This window comes from Scyliorhinus torazame, chromosome 9 (genome assembly GCF_047496885.1).
Source record: "Scyliorhinus torazame isolate Kashiwa2021f chromosome 9, sScyTor2.1, whole genome shotgun sequence".
Taxonomy (NCBI): Eukaryota; Metazoa; Chordata; class Chondrichthyes; order Carcharhiniformes; family Scyliorhinidae; genus Scyliorhinus; species Scyliorhinus torazame.
The window spans coordinates 37,516,166-37,538,555 of NC_092715.1; the positions used below are offsets into that span (position 1 = coordinate 37,516,166).

Consider the following 22,390-nt stretch of genomic DNA (forward strand, 5'->3'; position numbering starts at 1 on the left):
GGTTGGTACGTGACCTCAAACCTTGGTATCTTTTTCGAGACGGAAGAAGGTGGAAGAGAGTATGTCTGGGGTGCGTGGGGTCTAGGCTGACTCCTCTGTTCTATCCCCATAACACAACATAACCTGCACATCTTTGCACACTAAAGGGCAATTTAACATGGCCAATCCACCTAATCTGCACATTTTTGGACTTTGGGAGGAAACCGGTCCACCTGGAGGAAACCCACACAGACACAGGGGAGAAAGTGCAAACTCCACACAGGCTGGAATTGAACACGGGTCCTTGGTGCTGTGAGGCAGCAGTGCCACCGTACCATAAACATCAGTTATTGTTGTTGTTCCCATTTTGCACCTTCAGACAAAGTTGAATTTTAACCTCCCACTGTGGAATTTTTCAACTTTACAGGAGCACAAATAAGAGCAAAGCATTAGTTAAAATGACCTGTGAGTCACTGCCAAAAAGAGCAAGAGTTCAATGATGTGGGTACTCTGCGACGTATTTTGTACAGTATATTTAATATGGTAAACATCCCAAAAGTAAACGTCCCAGGAGAGATTATCAGACACAACTTGATAGCAAGCCACATGAGACCAAAAGCTGGTTAGGAAGTCCCACCCTAATCCGACTGACCGGCAGCTTCATTGGTCCTGGCAGATGCAAGTGCACATCAGTGGGTGTTGCTGGGACTGCAACGAGGAAACAGAAGAAGGTCAAATGGATCCCTGGAAATAGGTAAACCTGGAGCCTTGGACAGAAATAGTTTGGGCATTTAGGGAGGGGGACAGGGAGTGGTGGGTTTAAGACAACAGGCAGATAGGAATAAAGGGGAGGGGGGCTTCTATCAATCTTCAGGGCCGCCCTTTGAAGATGATTTTAAAACCGGGCTGTGGTATTATAGGTATTACGGTACCTGACAGGCTAAAGCACCATTGGTGGAAACTGTCTGCTTTCTATTGGTAGAATGTATGATAGCTCCCCCCTGATAGGCGGGGTATAAGAACCCGTGCCGCCCCAGCAGCCTTCATTCTGTACCTGAGCTGCTGGGGGAAACATCTAGCTTATTAAAGCCTTCAGTTGGAGTACAACCTCGCTTTAGTGGTCATTGATCGTGCATCAATTTAATAAGCTAGTTTTTAAGAAGAAAGGATGGAGCTCCGAATCAAGCCGGAGTGTCTGCAATTTAGCACCCACGCGGCGAACTCAGCGGCAATCTTTAAGCACTGGCTGGCGTGCTTTAAAGGGTATCTCGAAACGGCCGAAAACGCACCCACGGGAGAGCAGAAACTGCACGTCCTGCACTCAAGTGTCAGCCTGGAGATTTACACCCTTATCGAGGAGGTGGAAGACTTTGATGCAGCAATAGAGCTGCTAAAAGGACACTATATTCGCCCGGTAAACCAGGTCTACGCCCGGCACCTGCTTGCAACAAGACGACAAACCCCTGGGGAATCGCTGAAGGAATTCTACCGTGCACTCCTGGTGTTCGGCAGAAGCTGCGGCTGCCAGCAAGTTTGGAACTCTTAGTCCGGGACGCTTTCGTAGCAGGTATGCTATCGCCACAAATCCGCTAGCGCCTGTTAGGAAAGGACACCCTGGGTCTCAGGGAGGCATGGGCCCTTGCCGGCTCCCTGGACGTGGCCTCCAGGAATGCCCGCACTTACGTTCCCAACCGCGCGGCAGTCCCCTGGGCAGCGTGGAACCCCTCCGCGGACGAACCCGAGACTTCCCCCATTCCCCCACAGGCCTGCGCTACAAGGCGGCCTGGCAACCCCGAGGGACCCCGGTGTTACTTTTGCGATCAGGCCAAGCACCCCCGCCAGCGGTGCCCGGCCCGCGCATCCACCTGCAAGGGATGCGGCAAAAAGGGCCATTTTGTGGGGGTACGCCAGGCCCGGGCAGTTGCCGCGGTCTCCGGCGGCGAATGCGGACCGCACCCATTAACTTCTCCACGGGCCCCGTGCGGCCAGCTGTCGCCGCCATCTGCATATTCCAGGGCCACGTGCAAATCCCGGGTGCTGTCATTTTGTTCCGCGGACGCCACGTTGGAGGGATGGGCGCCGCCATTTTGCCCACCCCCAGCCATGTGCGACCAATGGGAGACGTCATCTTGGATGAACCCCAAGGACCCCAGCTCGGTTGACTACGCACTGCCCGAAGAGAACTCTCAAGTGCTGCGACTAGCCTCGGTGACTCTGGATCAGTCACAGCCTTGAACACTCTCAACTGCTACGACGACCGTATTCATCAACGAGCACAAGACGTCCTGTCTAATCGACTCTGGGAGCATGGAGAGCTTCATACACCCTGACACGGTAAAGCGCTGTTCTCTCTTCATCCACCCCATTGATCAAAAAATCTCCCTGGCTTCCGGTTCCCACTCAGTAGAGATAAAGGGGTTTTGTGTAGCAAACCTCACAGTCCAGGGAAGGGAGTTCAAAAATTACCGGTTCTACATCCTTCCCCACCTCTGCGCGGCCACACTCCTGGGTTTAGACGTCCAGTGTAACCTTCAAAGTCTGACCTTCCAGTTTGACGGCCCTATACCCTTCCTTACTGTCTGCGGCCTCGCGACCCTTAAGGTCGACCCGCCTTCCCTGTTTGCAAACCTCACACCGGATTGCAAACCCGTCGCCACCAGGAGCAGACGCTACAGTGCCCAGGATCGGATCTTTATTAGGTCAGAGGTCCAAAGGCTACTGAGGGAAGAGGTCATTGAAGCCAGTAACAGCCCCTGGAGAGCTCAAGTAGTGGTGGTAAAGACTGGGGAGAAGCATAGGATGGTCATCGACTACAGTCAGACCATCAACAGGTTTACGCAGCTAGACGGGTATGCCCTCCCCCGCATATCCGACCTGGTCAACAGGATCGTGCATTATAAGGTCTTCTCCACGGTGGATCTCAAGTCCGCCTACCACCAGCTCCCCATCCGCACTAGTGACCGCAAATACACTGCCTTCGAGGCAGATGGGCGGCTCTATCCCTTCTTAAGGGTTCCCTTTGGTGTCACTAACCGGGTCTCGGTCTTCCAGTGCGAGATGGACCGAATGGTTGACCGGTATGGTTTACGGGCAACATTCCCGTATCTCGATAATGTCACCAGCAGGACCACGACACCAACCTCCGAAGATTTCTCCAGACCGCTAAAATCCTTAACCTTACATACAACAAGGATAAATGCGGGTTTAGCACCGACCGCCTAGCCATCCTCGGCTACGTATTGCGAAATGGAGTTAGAGGCCCCGACCCTGAACGCATGTGCCCCCATATGGAGTTCCCCCTCCCTCACTGCTCCAAGGCCCTGAAACATTGCCTCGGGTTTTTTAGCTACTACGCCCAGTGGGTCCCCAACTACGCGGACAAGGCCCGTCCCCGATCCAATCCACAGCTTTCCCCCTGTCGATAGAGACCCGCCAGGCCTTCAGTCGCATCAAAGCAGACATTGCAAAGGCCACGATGCACGCCATCGACGAGTCCCTCCCCTTCCAAGTCGAGAGCGATGCATCTGACGTAGCTCTGGCAGCCACCCACAACCAAGCGGGCAGACCCATGACCTTCTTCTCTCGTACCCTCCATGCTTCCGAAATCCACCACTCCTCAGTCGAAAAGGAGGCCCAGGCCATAGTAGAAGCCGTGCGACATTGGAGGCATTACCTGGCCGGCAGGAGATTCACTCTCCTCACTGACCAATGGTCGGTTGCTTTCATGTTTGATAATGCACAGCGGGGCAAGATAAAAAACGACAAGATCATCGCGGTGGAGGATCAAACTCTCCACCTACAACTACGAGATCTTGTATCGTCCCGGGAAGCTAAATGAGCCTCCTGACGCCCTGTCCCGCGGCACAAGTGCCACTGCACAAGTGGACCGCCTGCGAGCCCTCCACAAGGACCTCTGCCACCCGGGGGTCACTCGCTTTTTCCATTTTGTCAAGACCCGCAACCTGCCCTACTCCATCGAGGAGGTCAGGACAGCCACCAGGTGTCATGATATTCAAACACACACATCATGATGGACACACCAACAGGCAAATCAGAGCACACAACACCACAACCAATCACACACAAGAACACCAACCACATAAAAAGCACGAGCACGACACCTGGTGGTCAGTAGGTCTGGGGACAAAGACACGGAGAAGAGCTGTTACAAAATCACAAACAGGGAATCCCCACGTGCAGAGTGTCAAGACAAAACTGTACATAGTAAGTTTAAATAAAATAGCGTTGTACCATATACAACCGTGTTGGCTCATCTGTGTGTCAGAACACCCAACACCACACCAGGGACTGCCAAATCTGCGTGGAGTGCAAACCGCACTTCTACCAACCAGAGAAAGCGCACCTGATAAAGGCTTCCTGTCCCTATGAACGCTTCAGCATGGACTTCAAAGGCCCCTTCCCCTCCACGGACCACAACACGTACTTCCTGAACGTGATTGACAAGTACTCTTGGTTCCCATTCGCCATTCCCTGCCCCGACATGAGCGCAACCACTGTCATCAAGGCCCTCCATAGCATCTTTGCACTCTTCAGGTTCCCCGCTTACATACATAGTGATAGGGGGTCCTCCTTTATGAGCGACGAACTGCATCAATTCCTGCTCAGCAAAGGCATCGCCTCGAGCAGGACGACCAGTTACAACCCCCGGGGTAACGGACAGGTAGAGAGGGAGAACGAAATGGTCTGGAAGACCGTCCTACTGGCCCTACGGTCCAGGGCCCTCCCAGTCTCCCGCTGGCAAGATGTCCTCCCGGATGCCCTCCACTCCATCCGGTCACTGCTTTGTACGACCACCAATCAGACACCTCACGAACATCTCCTTGTCTTCCCCAGGAAGTCCTCCTTAGGGACCTCGCTCCTGACCTGGCAGGCAGCACCCGGACCCATCCTGCTCTGAAAACACTTGCGGGCGCACAAGTCGGACCCGTTGGTCGAGAGGGTCCATTTGCTCCATGCTAACCCCCAGTACGCCGACAAGATACGGTCTCCCTACAGGACCTGCCGCCCGCCGGAACCCCACACACATTCCAGCCGCCCTGATAGTGGGGTATAAGAACCCGTGCTGCCCCAGCAGCCTTCATTCTGTACCGGAGCTGCTGGGGGAAACATCTAGCTTATTAAAGCCTTCAGTTGGACTACAACCTCGCTTTAGTGGTCATTGATCGTACATCACTGGCTTCCCGCTCCCGCCCACACCTACCACTCGATGTTGTGGGCAGTGAATCATAAGAGTCAATTGGCTTGGTAACAAGCCTAATTTACCTTGATTATGTCATAAAATATGGCGGGCGAACTAACTATTTAGGTGTCCACATATTATTGGAATGAGCTCAGGATGAGTGGGAAGGTGATGGGGTAGGCACCAGCCCTATTTTATGTGCCCTACAGTGCCGCCCATAGCCCTTGAGGAGACGAAGTCTCATCTCCACATGTTGTCCATCATGTTGTATTGCCCTACCATCGTGCTAAATTGGATAGGTTCAGAACAGATCTAGCAACTCACAACTGGGAATTCATGAAGGGCTGTGGGCCATCAGCAGCAGCAGAATTGTATTACAGGGTGGCATGGTAACACAATGGTTAGCACTGTTGCTTCACAGTGCCAGGGTCTCAGGTTCTATTCTCGTTTGGGGCACTGTGTGTGTGGAGTCTGCCTGTTCTCCCCGTGTCTGGATGGGTTTCCTCCAGGTGCTCCAGTTTCCTCCCACACGTCCCGAAAGACTTGGACATTCTGAATTCTCCCTCTGTGTACCCGAACAGGTGCCAGGATGGTGGTGACTAGGGGATTTTCACAGTAACTTCATTGCAGTGCTAATGTAAGCCTACTTGTGACAATAATAAAGATTATTTATTTATTCAGCCTCAATCTGTAACCTCATGACCCGGCATATCCCCTACTTTACCCAATCCAAGGGATCAACCCTGGTTCAATGAAGAGTGCAGGAGGCATGCCAGGAAAAGCACCAGACATACCGATAACTGATGTGTCAACCTGGTGAAGCTAAAACACAGGACTACTTGCATGCCAAACAACATAAGCAGCAAGTGTTAGGCATGTGAGGCAAGATGTAAATGATCCCATAACCAAGGGATCAGATCCAAGCTCTGCAGTCCTGCCACATCTGGTCGTAAATGGTGGTGGACAATTAAACAACTCATTGGAGGAGGAGGCTCTACAAATATCTCCAGCCTCAATGATGGAGGAGCCCTGTATATCAGTGCAAAAGACAAGACTGAAGCATTCGCAATAACCTTCAGCCAGAAGTGCCGAGTGGATGACCCATCTCGATCTCCTCCAGAGGACCCCAGCATCACAGATCTCAGTCTTTAGCCAATTTGATTCACCCCACGTGCTATCAAGAAATGGTTTCACCACACGTGCTATCAAGAAATGTTAAAGGCACTGGACACTGCAAAGGCTATGGGCCCGGACAATATTCCGGCGATAGCACTGAAGACTTGTGCAACATAACTTGCTGTGCCCCTAGCTAAGCAATGTGGAAAATTGCCCAGGTATGTCCTGTACAGATAAAGCAGAGCAAATCCAACCCAACCAATTACCACCCCATCAGTCCACCCTCGATCATCAGAAAAGTGTTGGAAGGGTCATCAACAGTGCTATCGAGCAGCACTTATTTCGCAATAACCTGCTCACTGACGCTCAGTTAGGGTTTCGCCAGGGTCACTCAGCTCCTGGCCTCATTACAGCCTTGGCTCAAACATGGACAAAAGAACTGAACTCCAGAGCTGAGGTGAGAGTGACTGCCCTTGACATTAAGGCAGAATTTTATCGAATATCAAGGAGCACTAGCTATACTGGAGTCAATGGGAATCAGGGGAAAACTCTCCGCTGGTTGGAGTCATTGCTAGTACAAAGGAAGATGGTTGTGTTGGTTGGAGGTCAGTCATCTCGGTCCTGGGAGATCACTGCAGGAGTTCCTCAGTGTAGTGTCCGAGGCCCAACCATCTTCAGCTGCTTCATCAATGGCCTACCTTCCCAAATAAGGTCAGATATGGGATGTATGCGGATGACTGCACAATGTTCAGCACCATTTGCGACTCCTCAGACACTAAAGAAGTCCACGACAATAACCAGGCTTGGGCTCACAAGTGGCAAGTTATATTAGCACCACACAAGTGCCAGGCAATGACCACCTCCAATAATAGAGAACCAAACCATCGTCCCTTGATACTCAATGGCATTACCATCACTGAATCCACACTATCAACATCCTGGGGGTTACCATTGACCGGAAACTGAACTGTACTAGCCATGTAAATACTGTGGCTACAAGAGCAGGTCAGAGGCTAGGAATCCTGAGGCAATTAACTCACCTCCTGACTCCCCAAAGCCTGTCCACCACCTACAATGATCAAGTCAGGAGTGTGATGGATTAATCCCCACGTTCCTGGATGAGTGCGGCTCCAATAACATTCAAGAAGCTCGACACCATCCAGGGCAAAGCAGCCCTTTTGATTGCTCCTCCTTCCACAAACATTCAAACCCTCCACCACTGACGACCAGTGGCAGCCGTGTGTACCATCTACAAGATACATTGCAGGAACGCACCAAGACCCCTTAGGCAGCACCTTCTAAACACACGACCACTACCATCTAGAAGGATAAGAGCAGCAGATACCTGGGAACACCATCACCTGGAAGTTCCCCTCCAAATCACTCACAATCCTGACTTGGTAATATATTCGCATTCCTTCACTGTCACTGGGTCAAAATCCTGGATCTCCCTCCCTAACAGCACAGTGGGTGTGCCTACACCACCTGGGTGGCAGCAGTTCAAGAAGACAGCTCATCACCGCCTCCTCAAGGGCAATTAAGAATGGGCAACAAATGCTCGCCAAGCCAGCGAAGCCCACATCCCAAAAAAATGAATAAAGACAAATTCACTGATCTTGTTGAACAAACCAGTCAACTCAGGGATGAGGAACTTCAGTTATGAAGATATGTTGGACAAGTTAGGACTGTTTTCCATTGAGCAAAGAAGATTGAGAGGAGATTTGATGAGATAGTTCATATGTTCATAAGATGTAGGAGCAGAATTAGGCCATTCGGCCCATCGAGTCTGCTCCACCATTTGATCATGGCTGAGATGTTCCGCATCTGTTACCTACAATGTTACAGACCAAGAGCTAGATTGCGAAGTCAGTCAAAGCATCTCCTCGCTAGAATAAATGAACTAGGAGCAGGAGTAGGCAATATCGCCTCCCCAGCCTAAATATCTTCAATGTGTTCATGGCTGATCCCATCTTGGCCTCAATTCCACTGTCCTGCCCGTTACTAATTAAAAATCTTGTCTAACTCCTTCTTAAATTTACTCACTGTCCTTGCATCCACCACGCTCTGGGCTAGTGAATTCCACAGGTTCACAACCTTTTGGGAAAAGTAGCTTTTTCTCAAATCTGTTTTAAATTTGCTACCTCTTATTCTAAGGTTATGACCTCTCATTTTAGAACACCCCACAAGAGGAAACATCTGCTCCATGTCTACTTTATCCATACCTTTCGCATCTTGTACACCTCAATTTGATTTCCCTGAGAGATAGAGGTATACTAAGTCATGAGGGGTCTGGATAGCGTAGATAGGGAGAAACTGCTTCCACTCACGAAAGGAATGAGAATGAGACGGAGCATTTTTAAACTAATTAGTAAAAGAAGCAAAAGTGATATGAGGAGAAACATTTTTATGCAGTAAGTGGTTCGGGTTTGGAATGCGCTGCTGGAGAGTGTGGTGGAGGCTGGTACACTTGAAGCATTCAAAAGGGAATTAGCCTGTTATTTGAAAAGGAAAGGTGTGCTGGATTTACGTAGTGTCACCATGTCCTCGATGACCATAGGCTGTTTTCCCCTTTGAGGGGAAGGCCTGACTGGTGGTCATTTAGCCTGAAGATCACCACACCTCAAGCAAGGGGCAACGTCGAGAAAGTTGGGCTTTCAGGAATAACCTCAGCCACTATGGGAATTGAACCCGCGCTGCTGGCCTTGCTCTGCTTCACAAACCAGCGGCCCAGCCAATTGAGCTAAACCGGCCCCCCTCGTGCAGGATTGTGGGAGGAAGGCAGGAAAATTGAATGAGGCGAGTTGTTCATTTGGAGAGCCGGTTCAGACACCACGCGCCAAATGGCCTCCTTCTGTGCCGCAACAATTCTGTGATTTTGTGATATTGTAATTCTGCTATGCCATCTCCTTAAAGCATTCCACGAGAATCGATTGAGGAACTCTTCCATTTCTCACAATTGAAAAATTCCATCCAAAGAATTCCGTGCTCATCCGGAATATTGCCGCATCCTATAAATGTTCCAATTGATCTTTTGCATATTTCCGTTCTAGCTGTTTGCATTTTCGTTTGGTATGTGTCCATACATTGCCACAGGAGTTGCCCACAGTCCTCTGCCATCATCTGATGAATTCTTCGGACAATTTCATACTGAGGCAATCAAAGGAAATGAATTGAATCTTAAAGAAGAGCTGGATTGCTTTCTGTGTGCATTGGCTTCAGATCTACCAGTTCATGGACTTTTAGGCTCTTATTTTTCTTTCCTCCTTCCTACTTTTGCAACCTCCTCCGTATCTGCAACCCTTCCAGTTCCAGCCTCCTGAGCATCCATAATTTTCATTGTTCCATCTCTTTCAGCAGCCAAAGCGCTAAGCTCCAGAATTTTCTGCCTAAACCGCCCAACTACTACATCTCTCTCCTTCTTTAAGACGTTACGTAAAACCTACCTCCTTCTCCAAGGTTTGGTCACCTATCCTAATGTCTCCTCACGTATCAGTATCAAAATGTATTTGGTAATGCTCCTTTGAAATGCCCTGGGCAGTTTTGCTCTGATGAAGGTATTATATAATTGCAAGTTGTTGTTCTTCATGGAGACTTTTGTTCTCATTTATTATCCAAAATTCTGAGAGAGATTTTTTTCTCTCTCTCAGCTTTCGAGGCTCAGTGCAGTTTAATTCCTAGTTACGAGGAAGAGCAGGTTATCCATGCCCAGATTCATGATAGATATGTACAACTGGCTATTGGCAAAGCATCTGACTTTCACTTCCTCCCTGCTGGCAACTGCATTTCCCCATGCTTGACACCTTCTCCTCTTGACATAGAGGTCTGTGAAGACACTTCTTATTTCGGGAACTCTTGGTGTGAACTCCTGGTTTACCATATCATAGCACAGTGGCTTCGAGCACAGACACAGAATCCTGATCAGTTCTAGTTTATCTTACTGCTAAAGTACATGGAATTTTATAATGCTGCACAAATGCCTTTTTAACTTCAGGGTAATATGGAGCAGGATATTACTCTTGTATTCTCAGGGCAGCACGGTAGCACAGTGGTCAGCACAATTGCTTCACAGCTCCAGGTCTCAGGTTCGATTCTCGGCTTCAGTCACTGTCTGTGCGGAGTCTACACGTTCTCCCTGTGTCTGCGTGGGTTTCCTCCAGGTGCTCCGGTTTCCTCACACAGTCCAAAGACATGCCGGTTAGGTCAATTGGCCATGCTAAATTGCCCATAGTGTCGAAAAAGGTTGGGTGGGGTTACGGGGATAGGGTAGAGGTGTATGGATGGGGTGGAGGTGTAGGCACAGGTGGGGTGCTCTTTCTGGGGGCTGGTGCAGACTCGATGGGCCGGATGGCCTTCTTCTGCACTGTAAATTCTATGTATGCTGAAACCGTAAATATTCACCATAATTGTGGCTATGGCACAACCCAATGTTAATTAATGGATGAGCATCAGTCGTCATGAACTCAATGGGCTAATATGGTCTCCTTCTGTGCGGTGATATAACTATGACTCATCCTATTCATTTTGAACAAGGTTCACTAAAGTGATAGGAATGAGAGCGAGTACAATCCTAATTATCCTCAGAGGAACAGAGGGATCTTGGGGTGCTGGTCCACAGATCCCTGAAGGTGGCAGGGCAGATTGATAGCGTAGTTAAGAAGAGACATGGGACACTACTCTTTATCAGTCATGGCATAGATTATAAGAGCAGGGAGGTTATGTTGGAGCTGTGCAAAACTTTGGTTTGGCCGCAACTGGACTACTGTGCGCAGTTCTGGCCGCCTCACTATAGGAAGGAGGTAATTGTACTGGAGAGAGTGCACGGAGATCTACCAGGATGTTGCTTGGAATGGAGCATTTGAGCTATGCAAAGATGCTGGATTGGCTCGGGTTGTTTTCTTTAGAGCAGAGAAGACTGAGGGGGGACCTGATTGATGTGTATAAGATTATGAGGGGTAGGACAGAGTGGATAGGATGTAGCTGTTCACCTTAGTTGAAGGGTCAGTAACGAGGGGGCCTACTTTTAAGGTAAGGGACAGGAGGTTTAGCATAGATTTGAGGAAATAAATTTTCACCTAGAAATTGATGGGAGTCTGGAATGCACTGCCTGAGAGGGTGGTAGAGGTGGGAAGCTTTACAACCTTTAACAGTACGTGGATGAGCCCTTGAAATATCATAGCATTCAAGGCTACGGGTCAAGTGCTGAAAAGTGAGATTAGTGCAGGTTTAGCGTAGTTTGTCAGTGCAGACTCAATGGGCTGAAGGGCCTCTTCTGTATTCTATGACTCCATGAAAAGAATCACTGGGATCGCAATCCCAAAGTGGTGAAATCCCACAAGGCTTCTACCATAACCATGGTTTTATTGGATTCAGCCATTTTCAGGAGTTTCCTTTGTAAGGGGGGGAAGATACCAAGGGGCAGAGCCAAAAGGCAGGGGCTCCTTACCCATGCCTTACTGTTCCTCTGGTTCAGTCGGAAAATGGCATAAGAGTTAATGCTGGTAATGAGTTGAGGCACGCTGACCTCTGAGAGGATGAACGTGGGTTCCAGCAGAAGAAACAAAGGTAAGGATCTGCCCCTTTAAGTAGCGATCCAAGGAGACAATGGCCAGGGTTGAGTGGGGATATGGAGGAAGGTGTGGGCAACCTTACCTCCTTCATCCATGGATGGTCCGGCACTAGAATTTCCCAAACTATGGGCATCGTGAGTGCTGAATACGCATTTCCCAAAATGAGGTGTCCTGCTGATAACCCAGAAAGTTCCAGTTGAGTCAACAGCCACAAATTATTCACGACCCAATATTTTTAAATTCACTGAAGGGAGGAATTGGCCGAGCATTGAGGCCATGAAAGGCACTATAAAAAGGAAAGTTATTTCTTTCTTTCGATTCCACTTGTCTGGTTAAAGCCCCTTTTTTCATTCAAAATTGTCTATTTACCCTGCCTCATTCAATCATGGAACAAAGAACAGTACAACACAGGACCAGGCCCTTAAGCCTGTGCCGATCACATGTCCTATCTAGACCAACCGCCTGTATCCTTCTATACCCCGTCTGTCCACATGTCTACCTAGATAAGTCTTAAAGGTCGCTAATGTACCTGCCTCAACCACCTCACTTGGCAGTGCATTCCATGCCACCACCACCCTCTGTGTAAAAAACTTTCCCTGCACATCTCCACTGAACATTTCCCCCCTCACCTTGAACTTGTGTCTCCTTGTAATTGTCATTTCTGCCCTGGGAAAAAGCCTCCAACTGTTCACCGTATCTATACCCCTCATAACTTTATAAATTTCTATCAGCTCGCCCCTCAGCCTCCGTTTTTCTAGGGGAACAATCCCACTTTAGAACATAGAACAGTACAGCACAGTACAGGCCCTTTGGCCCACGATGTTGTGCTGACCATTTAACCTAATCTAAGATCAACCTAACCTACACCCCTTCAATTTACTGCTGTCCATGTGCCTGTCCAAGAGTCACTTAAATGTCCCTAATGACTCTGACTCCACCACCTCCGCTGGCAGTGCATTTCACGCACCCACCACTCTCTGTGTAAAGAACCTACCTCTGACATCTCCCCTATACCTTCCTCCAACCACCTTAAAATTATGTCCCCTCGTGACAGCCATTTCCACCCTGGGAAAAAGTCTCTGGATACCCACTCTATCCATGCCTCTCATCACCTTGTGCACCTCTATTAAGTCACCTCTCTTCCTTCTTCGCTCCAGTGAGAAAAGCCCGAGCTCCCTCAACCTTTCTTCATAAGACATGCCCTCCAGTCCAGGCAGTACCCTGGTAAATCTCCTCTGCACCCTTTTTTCAATCCCTCCTCATAGCTAATACCCTCCATACCAGGCAACATCCTGGTAAACATTTTCTGTACTCTCTCCAAAGCCGCCACGTCCTTCAGGTAATGTGGTGACCAGATTTGGACACAAATGTGGCCAAACCAATGTTTTATATAACTGGAACATAATTTGTGAACTTTTACACTCGATGCCTCGTCTGATGAAGGCAAGCATGCCATGTGCTTTTTTTTTACCACCATTTCCACCTGTGCTGCCCATTATTAAGGATCTGCGGACCTGCACGCCCAGATCTCTCTGTGTGTCTGTGCTCCTGCTGGTTCTGATATTTATTTTATAGCTCCCACCTGAATTGGATCTAACAAAATGCATCACTCACATTTGTCCGGGTTAAATTCCATCTGACATTTCTCCGCCCAATTTTGCAGCCTATCAATATCCTGTTGTATTCTCTGACAATCTTCATCACTATCCGTAACTCCAGAAATCTTAGTATCATCCGCAAACTTGCTAATCAGACCATCTACATTTTCTTCCAAGTCATTTGTATATATTACAAACAGCAGAGGTCCCAATACCAATTCCCAATAACGGAACATCACTAGTTACAGACCTCCATTCGGAAAAACACCCTTCCACTGCTACCCTCTGTCTTCTATGGCCAAGTTATATGATGGGTGAATCCATCGAGCTAGTTCACCCCTGAACCCGTGTGATTTAATCTTTTGCACCAGCCTGCCATGAGGGACCTTGTCAAATGCTTTACTAAAGTCCATGTAGACAACTTCTATAGCCCTTCCCTCGTCAATCATTTTGTCACCTCCTCAAAAAAATCAATTAAATTAGTGAGACGTGACCTCCCTCGAACAAAACCATGCTGTCTGTCCCTACCATGCTGTCCATCATACAGGACCCAAGAAGACCATTCAACCCATCATGCTGGCTCTTTCAAAGAGCTATTCAATCAACCCCTGCCTCTTTTTCCATTGACCCAGCAATTCTTTTCCCCCGTCACATATCTATCCATTTCGCTTTCGAAAGTTACTATTTCACCTGATTCTACCATCATTTCAGCTGGCACATTCTACTGTATAATAGAATGTTTGTTTTCAAATATTTATTTCCTCAGATGATTGTTCCAAAATGAGTTGATCCTCAACTGCATGAAATTGGCCTTTTAGTCCCATTATACGTACCTCACTGGAAATCGGTCACCACCCACAAAGGACCATAGCCATCTCCCTCTCTCCATGAAAGAGAGACGGTTGGTTAGATATAAGCTTGGGGGGAACCACTCTTCAAGCGAGAAAGCAGGCTTCCATGTACCACCATAGCCCTACAGGTATTCAACCATGCCATTCTTCAAGAAACGCTAGCCACACAGCTAACTGAGCTAAGTGACCTCCTCATTTACTTCACTAGGCCATGTGGTTCAGAGGTTGAACGTCCACTCAAGCATTCATCAATGTCACTCTTCACCTGGTTGGGAGGAGGCACATGGCTTGACTCAGCAGTAGTGACGCTCCCTCTGCTTCTTTCCTTCCCTCACCTCCCCTCTCCCAGCATTGAGATGTCTTACCTCTGTTCAACGCCTTTCCCAATGCAGCACAGCTATGATCAAGAACTTAAGATGGAGGGGAGATGTGGAGATCAAACCTGTGTCCACCACTGCTGTGCCATCTCAGCTGAAAACTTAATTTTCACCTTGAGATCCGATGAAAATTAATTGCTATTTTAAACAAAAACATTCAGTAACATCACAAGGTTTGTGGAACATTGAAATCCGTTTCTGGGATTGCCGTAGAGGAAACTAAAATATCCCTCTAGGTCCACCAAACATTTGACCAGCTGTTGTAATCACAGAGAGATCTAATTAAAGCATTAACGTACTGGGAATAGCCCAATGATGTGAACGGTTGTTCTGTTTATATACGTATACGATTCAGTCACTCAGGTTAACTGATTCCAGAAATGAATAGTGAGGCTTTGGACTCTTTTCGCCTTATGACACTACCTACAGACAACGGATTAAATCCTCTTTTATGGTCCGACTGGCTGATAAATCTCAAGTTGGAGATTTCCAGCTTTTTTCCCGCAACCCCTCCAAATTCCATTAGCCGTTAACCTCAGTTCTTATAATATTGTTTCATTTTCCCATTAATTTTTAAAAAATGTCGAATGTAAATCACTGTGACCAGTAGAGTGTAAACGTTTCTCTCCGTTAGATCCCAGAATGTGCCAGATGAAGTCATTCGAAGCACATATGTTGAGGTGACAGCTGTGCTTCTTAAATTTACCGGTGATACAGAACAGTAACATAGGTCAAGATAATAAATGCGTTTTCATTGAGGCAATTTTTTTTCATGGGTCACTTCTAATGAGTGAGCATGGCAATTGTTGACAGTATCAGGATAAACGATTGATCAGAAGATCCAATTGCATCATGAAAATCAGCATCACGTGAAGTAAAACACATATATGTTTTAAATAAAGCGACTGTAACAGTTATAGCATCCCACATTATTAGGTATCATGACTCAAAATGGCAGCTATGTTGAGGTTAGAAGCATTTGTTACTATCATTTTGGTCCCTATTGCAATTCCTCTCAACTTACACATTAAACAAGGCCTTACACTGAACACAGGACAGAGTACAGCCAGTCCTTCACCCCAAGGCAAATGAGCAATTAGGAAGACAGAGGTTGGATGCCAATTTTAGAGTACAGACTTGAAGATCCAGTGCACAGAGGAGGAGAAAAAAAGCAGCCAGGCCACTAATTGACGGCCAGCATTCAACAGTATAAAGGGACTGGTGACGATGCCCAGAATAAAGCTCTTGTGCAGTATGTTCATTAAACAACAAGCATTCCTTTGCCAAATGCTTTTGTTTCCTTTCAAGAGCCCCAGCATTTTCACAACATGCCTTCTTTTTCTAAACAAATCAGACCTTCAAACTGGTGACACAGAGACCTGTACATAATCACTGGGGGAATATATAAAATATAGATAAGGTGACATAGAGATTTAGAGAAAACTTTTTCAAGAGATAAATTAAAATGTCACATATATATAAATAAATCATAAGTATTGTACATATATATATGTATATAATGCCTCACTTTGTAGGTTCATTCTGTCACGTCAAGCAAATAAGATAATAATAACTTATTTTAATTTGAATTTAGACACTCATGATGTGCTCAGACAGGCATAAGGGAGCACAAAGTAGATTCAAGCTAACAAAGGCAATTCTCATGGACAGTCCAAATAAGATCCCAGCATAAATATTTCAAACAACTCTGTATCATGTTTAAATCAGAATCCTTGCAGCCATAAATCTGCATAAAGAGATGCAAACATACACACACATACGCACACATATGTCGCCACATACATGCATAAACACACACATATACACTCACCCACATACGTATCGACACAGATAGATAGTTAGATAGATAGATAAATAGATAGATAGATAGATAGACATAATAGTTTCACAGATGTAAAGCAGCTATTGAAAGAAACACAGAACAGACAAAATCACAGGATCCAACTAATAACACATATTAACTTATACATTTGCCATGCATCATAGCCAAGTAAGATCAACAGGAAAAAAATAATCATGCTTTTTAATATGTTTGCTTTGACCACTACCTTTCTGTGTTTGTCCTTCTTCCATATTCTCTTCCATTGCTGTCTGCTGTCAGTCCGAGATACTGCACACAATTAAACAAAAGCTTCAATTGGGAGCTTAGGAAGGGAGAGAAAATAAATTTCCTCTGGTTCTTCCTTCTAGCTGTGGTTTGGGAAAGTCCTCAGAGGTTTGGCTCCTATTCTCTCGCTCCCCTCTTTGCCTTGAGATTGCTTGTCAAGTGTAATTTCATTCAAATTACTCTTCCGTGAAGATTATCAATTTTTCTCTTGAATACTGCCCATTGTGTAGCACTGTAAGCATGTATTGTGCTGACTGAGCTCGCTGAATTCAGGCACAACTTTGAATTAATTGTGCTCTCCTCTTCAGATTGATTTGCTCCTGTGAAAAAAAATGATTTCAGCAAATTGTGTTTTGTGCAGGATTTTGGTGACTTAGACGATGGGGAAGCTTTTTAGCACAGAACATTTCTGGAAGGGGTGTGCCATGATCATGAGAAAAGACCACCAACCCATCTCCCCCTCCTTCTGTAGTGGGAAAGCCCAGTTGCCTGTGGGCTTTTGTGCTGTTCATTCTCAACATGAGAAACACAGGGTGTGTGTGTGTATATGTGTGCGCCTGTATGCCCATTTTTTCTAAAAAAGAAGACATAACTTGTGTTAAAAAAAAACCAAAATAAGCTATTAACTTGATCTGTTTGCAATTTGATATCCGCTGCTAGTGTCAAGTAATCCGGATCTCCATTGACAAGCTTATAAACCTCTCTAAATTGAACATCATCAGTCTGTCAACACCATCACTGGATTTAAATAACTATTGCCTATTGCCAGTCAGGTCAGGAGGTAACCCCATTTGTATGCAGTGTTTGTTAAATGAACAGAACCGGCACATCCCCACTGATTAGGGTATTACAGCAGCGCATTTTAACACCATAAAATGGAGACGAGGTTAAGATTACACTTCCACTGAATACCCACTTGCACACGGGTTGAATTTTCCCCACAATACCAAACAAATTCTGCCAGATTTCTGCGGGCTGTTTCGAAGCACATTATGCAAATTTCACCATGGGGTGCCTAATCATTCGGGGATCATTCTGCCGTCTGCTTTCGAATGCAAATGATATGGTACAAACTGGAAATAGATTAACAATTTTACCCTCTCGCCTATGGAGCGAGGCGATAGGTGCTAAATAGGATCAGCACTTTGAGTCGAAGGAGCGGTCGATTCTGTTTTTTTTCCAATAATCAAGTCAGCACTGCAGAGGGTGTGTGTTTTGAACATTCTTTATATAAGTCGTAGTACAGGGTTAAAAACATAACATGTGCAAAGCATGTGGGCACTTGGAAAAGTGTTGATTATTAAGGGGTAAGGATAGCTGCAATTAACCGTTTCAAGTGTTTCCAAGCGAGCAACCCTTTGGAAAGATTGACATCCCCTGCAAGCCCACCACCCCCCCCCCAAAAACATTCTAGCGTCGGCAACGTGCAAAGTAAAATGGTGCTATTGCTGCAGGACACTCGCTTTCAATTGTGTCCAGCACCAAAATCAAATTGTAACCCATCAAACAGCTTCAGGATGACACAGGAATCTGATAACAGAAGGACTGATGGCTCTGGCTTTGCATTCCAGGTTGCACCCACTGGCAGAACCCCCCCCACCCCACTTCCACCCCCCCCCCTCCCCATGCCCCGCCCTTTGGCATTGGGCAGCTCAGTTTGAAAGCCTAGGATTGAATGAGTGCAAGCTTAGAACCAATAGTGCGTGAGTGATGAGAGGTCAAACAGATCAGTTTGGATAAACTACTCTGATCAGTATTTTTTTGCAGTTCTGCATAGTCCAGCCCATTTCCATCCGCCTCGATAAGATATCCAAATCAACAAATAATGGCTTGTCCACATTAAAGGCAACAGCAAATCATTCAATGGGAAGTCCCATTAATGGAATTGCAGAATTGTTATGGTGCAGAAGGAGGCCATTCGGCCCACCATGCCGGTACCGGCTCTCCAAACGAGCGTTATGGCTTTGCGTCATTCCCTGATTTTTTTCCGTATATCGCTGCATTGGAAAGGAACCCCTTCAAGTCACTCACCATCCTGACCTGGAAATATATCGCTGTCCCTTCGTTGTCACTGGGGAAAAATCCTGGGACCCCCTCCCTAAGAGCACTGTGGGTGTACCTACACCTCAGGGACTGCAGAGGTTCAGGAAGGCAATTCACCATCACCTTCTGAAGGGCAACTAGAGATGGGCAATAAATTCTGGCCTAACTAGCGACGCCCACATGCCATAAATGCATTTTAAAAAATCCTCCTCAGCGCTTGAAAAACGGAGAAATTGGATACATTTTGGAATCTGAAATATAAATATATATACAAATAAATGATCTCAATTGTTTTATGACATTGTGAAAATAAAATTATAGAAATCCAATACATTCTGCACTCCACCGGGTACTTCCAATGCGTTTTGTCTGTGTCGTGCACCCTATCATGGTTTAGCTCAGTAGGCTAGACAGCTGGTTTGTAATGCAGAATAAGACCGGCAGTGCGGGTTCAATTCCCATACCAGCTTACCCGAACAGGCGCCAGAATGTGGCGACTAGTTTTCACAGTAACTTCATACTTGTGACAATAAAAGGTTATTATCCTCAAAGATTTTCACTGAATTGTTTCTGCACTGCACACTCCATCAGGGACATCCGACAGCTAAATTAGGCTCTACCGTGCTGCTAGCTTCAGCATTATGAAAGATGACAGATGAGTAGATGTTGAGGGGGAGTGCTCCCAATTACTTCCAGCACGGTGCGTAGTTTGTTTGGACAGCCAATTGTGTGACTTGTGCCACATGCATGAGCTGTAAGTACAGCGGGCAGATCGTGATGTCAGTTAGCGTCTAACATTTATTTGGCACCCAGTCTGCCATTTTAGACCTCAACTGTTGTGCTGATTGTCCCTTTAAGGGCAACACAGCAGAGTAAGAGTCACATGGCCTAGGTGACCTATCGGGACTCAGGGTGTCGAATCACCCCATGATTGGAAAGGCTCCGAGGCAGAGACATATTTGGAGTTAGCTACAGCCATGCGGCTGTTGTATAATTCTTATTAATAAATACCTTTTGTGTTCACTGTGAAAGTGCATCTTTACAACTGTTCATACAATCATAGAATACCTACAGTGCAGCAGCAGGCCAGTTAGCCCATCGAGCCCTCACTGACCCTCTGAAAGAGCACCAGACTTAGGGGAATGCCCTCACCTACCACCGTAACCCAGTAAGCCCACCTAACCATTTTCGACACTGAGGGGCAATTTAGCATGGCCAATCCACCTAACCTACACATCTTTGGACTGTGGGTGGGAAGCGGAGCACCCGGAGGAAACCCATGCACACGTGGGGAGAAAATGCAAACTCCACACAGACAGTCACCCATGGCCAGAATTGAAATGGACTTTCTTTTGTTGCCGCAGCATTGGTAGAAGTTTTGTGTCGTGTGTTGTTGGTGGAGTTGACCCAAGTTTTCTCTCTCAATCAGAAGGGAATGGAGATGGATCTTTAGAAGAAAAGGCTCTGACAGTCATAACAGCTATATTGCAGGGGCCCATTTCGTCAGTTGGCTGGACGGCTGGTTCTAAATGTAGAGTGACGCCAACAGAGCGGGTTCAATTCCCGGACCAGCTGAGGTTATTCATGAAGGTGCTGCCTTCTCCACCTTGCCCCTTGCCTCAGGTTAAATCACCACCTGTCAGCTCTCCCCCCTCAAAGAGGAAAGCAGCCTATGGTCATCTGGGACTATGGCGACTTCACCTTTTACCGAGGCTGCAGCGTGACAGTGAGATGGAATGGAGATGATAGAGAGGACAAACTGTTCACAGGTAGAGGAAGAGAAGGTTTCTCGACAGAAGGCCCTACCCACCTCGAATTTTTAGTCAGCAATCCCCCTGTGCCCACCTCATTCAGGAACAATGTTGGAGATGGCTAAAGTTCGCCAAGGAGATGGTCACTAAGCTGTGCCACTTCTTCGAACTGTTCATGCAGCCACAAAGCAGGGGGAAGAGATATTGCCAAGGCTCGTCAGTGTCCATGTCAGTGGATCCTTCCAGGCTGGAGCTTGCAACATTGCCAACAGTTCTCAGTTCTTCATATATCATTGAATCAGGAAGGTCACGGAGGCCCTATACACAAGGAAAGACTACTTCAAAACCTTACCTTTAAATAGAAGAAACAGGGTGAGTTGCCACTTGGCATTGCTCGGGTAGCAGGATTTCCAGTGGTACAGGCAGCCATTGACTGCACGCACATAGATCTGCGGCTTTCACATCTCACCAAGGGGATTTGCCAACACTGCAAAGGGTTTCACTTTCTGAACGGGCGGTTAGTGTGTGGCCATACAGTGACCATTACGTTGATGAACTAGGACAAGTAATAAGGGCAGGAGTATCTGACCCTTTGGGCCTGCTCCACCACACAATAACATAATAATAATAATCTTTATTGTCACAAGTAGGCTTACATTAACACTGCAGTAAAGTTACTGCGAAAAGCCCCCATTCGCCACATTCCGGCGCCTTTGCGGATACACAGAGGGAGAATTCAGAATGTCCAAATTACCTAACATGCACGTCTTTCGGGACTAGTGGGAAGAAACCGGAGCACCCGGTGGATACCCACGCAGACACGGAGAGATCATGCAGACTCCGCACAGACAGTGACCCAGCCGGGAATTGAACCTGGGTCCCTGGTGCTGTGAAGCAGCAGTGCTAAATACTGTGTTACCGTGCTGTGACGCAACATGGCCAATAGAAGCTGGGAGACCCCGCTCCTAGGATCTCTTTGGCAAGTCTGCATATCAAAGCGAGACAGCAAACGTCACTTTGATGTGCGATTTCCTGAGGCACCTCAGGCATTGGGAGCTATCTCCTTCGCCTCTTCTGGGCGAGCGCCGTTCAGTATTGGTCTGCACAAACGCGTACAGGTGGGATAGCTCTCCTGGGGTCTCCCTGGGGATTGGACGCCCCTTTGGGTAGGGTGGTAAACTGCAACTGCTGGTGTCACCCGGGCACCGTGGCACTGCCAACATGGCACCCTGACACTGCCACATGGATGTCAGCCTGGCACTGACAAGATGCCCAGGTGGCACTGGCAGGGACACTGCCAGTGTGTCAGGTTGGTACTGCCACGGTGCTGAGCTGGCATTTTGTGCAAGGTGGCGATCGGGCCGGGATGTCCTGCATGGGTGTTGAGGTGTGCAGAGGGTGCCTGGAGACCCTTCCGTAGTGCATTGGGGCTTGAAGGGGTCGGGGTCACTTCGGAGGCTCCAGAGATTGGTACCCCATTTAAAGTAGCGTCCCGATCCCTTGCTACACTGTGTAGTTCCGGCAAGCGGAACAGAGCTATGTGAGGCCTTGCCCATGCGTTTCCCACTGAGGTCCCCGATCTAACCTGGGTGCCGTTTTATAGCATTGTGTTTGTCAGCACTGGGGAACACATGGCTATACAGTCTCCTGTGGGAACTTGTTCCCATTTACTTAAATGCCACCCAATGTCTCTGCATTACTGTGAACATCAGGTTAACAGTGGGGCACGGGCTGAATAGGGCTCTCTTATCAATTTCTTTGAGTGCCTGAATTTTCCTGC

General features: G+C 47.3%; 1 protein-coding gene across 2 annotated transcripts in view; it reads right to left on the bottom strand.

The window, feature by feature from the left end:
• The window catches only part of gpm6ab (glycoprotein M6Ab), a 317,594-nt gene extending 300,353 nt beyond the window's left edge, over positions 1 to 17,241 (bottom strand). The window contains exon 1 of one of the 2 annotated variants that reach the window (XM_072515782.1): positions 16,758 to 17,241. Coding sequence is in view for 1 of the 2 variants with exons in the window: in XM_072515781.1 (XP_072371882.1) it covers positions 16,758 to 16,794 (37 nt within the window). In the remaining variant the exon portion in view is untranslated. The remainder of the gene's footprint in view (positions 1 to 16,757) is intronic. The other variant, XM_072515781.1, reaches the window with a different exon arrangement.
• Positions 17,242 to 22,390: the final 5,149 nt, after the last annotated feature.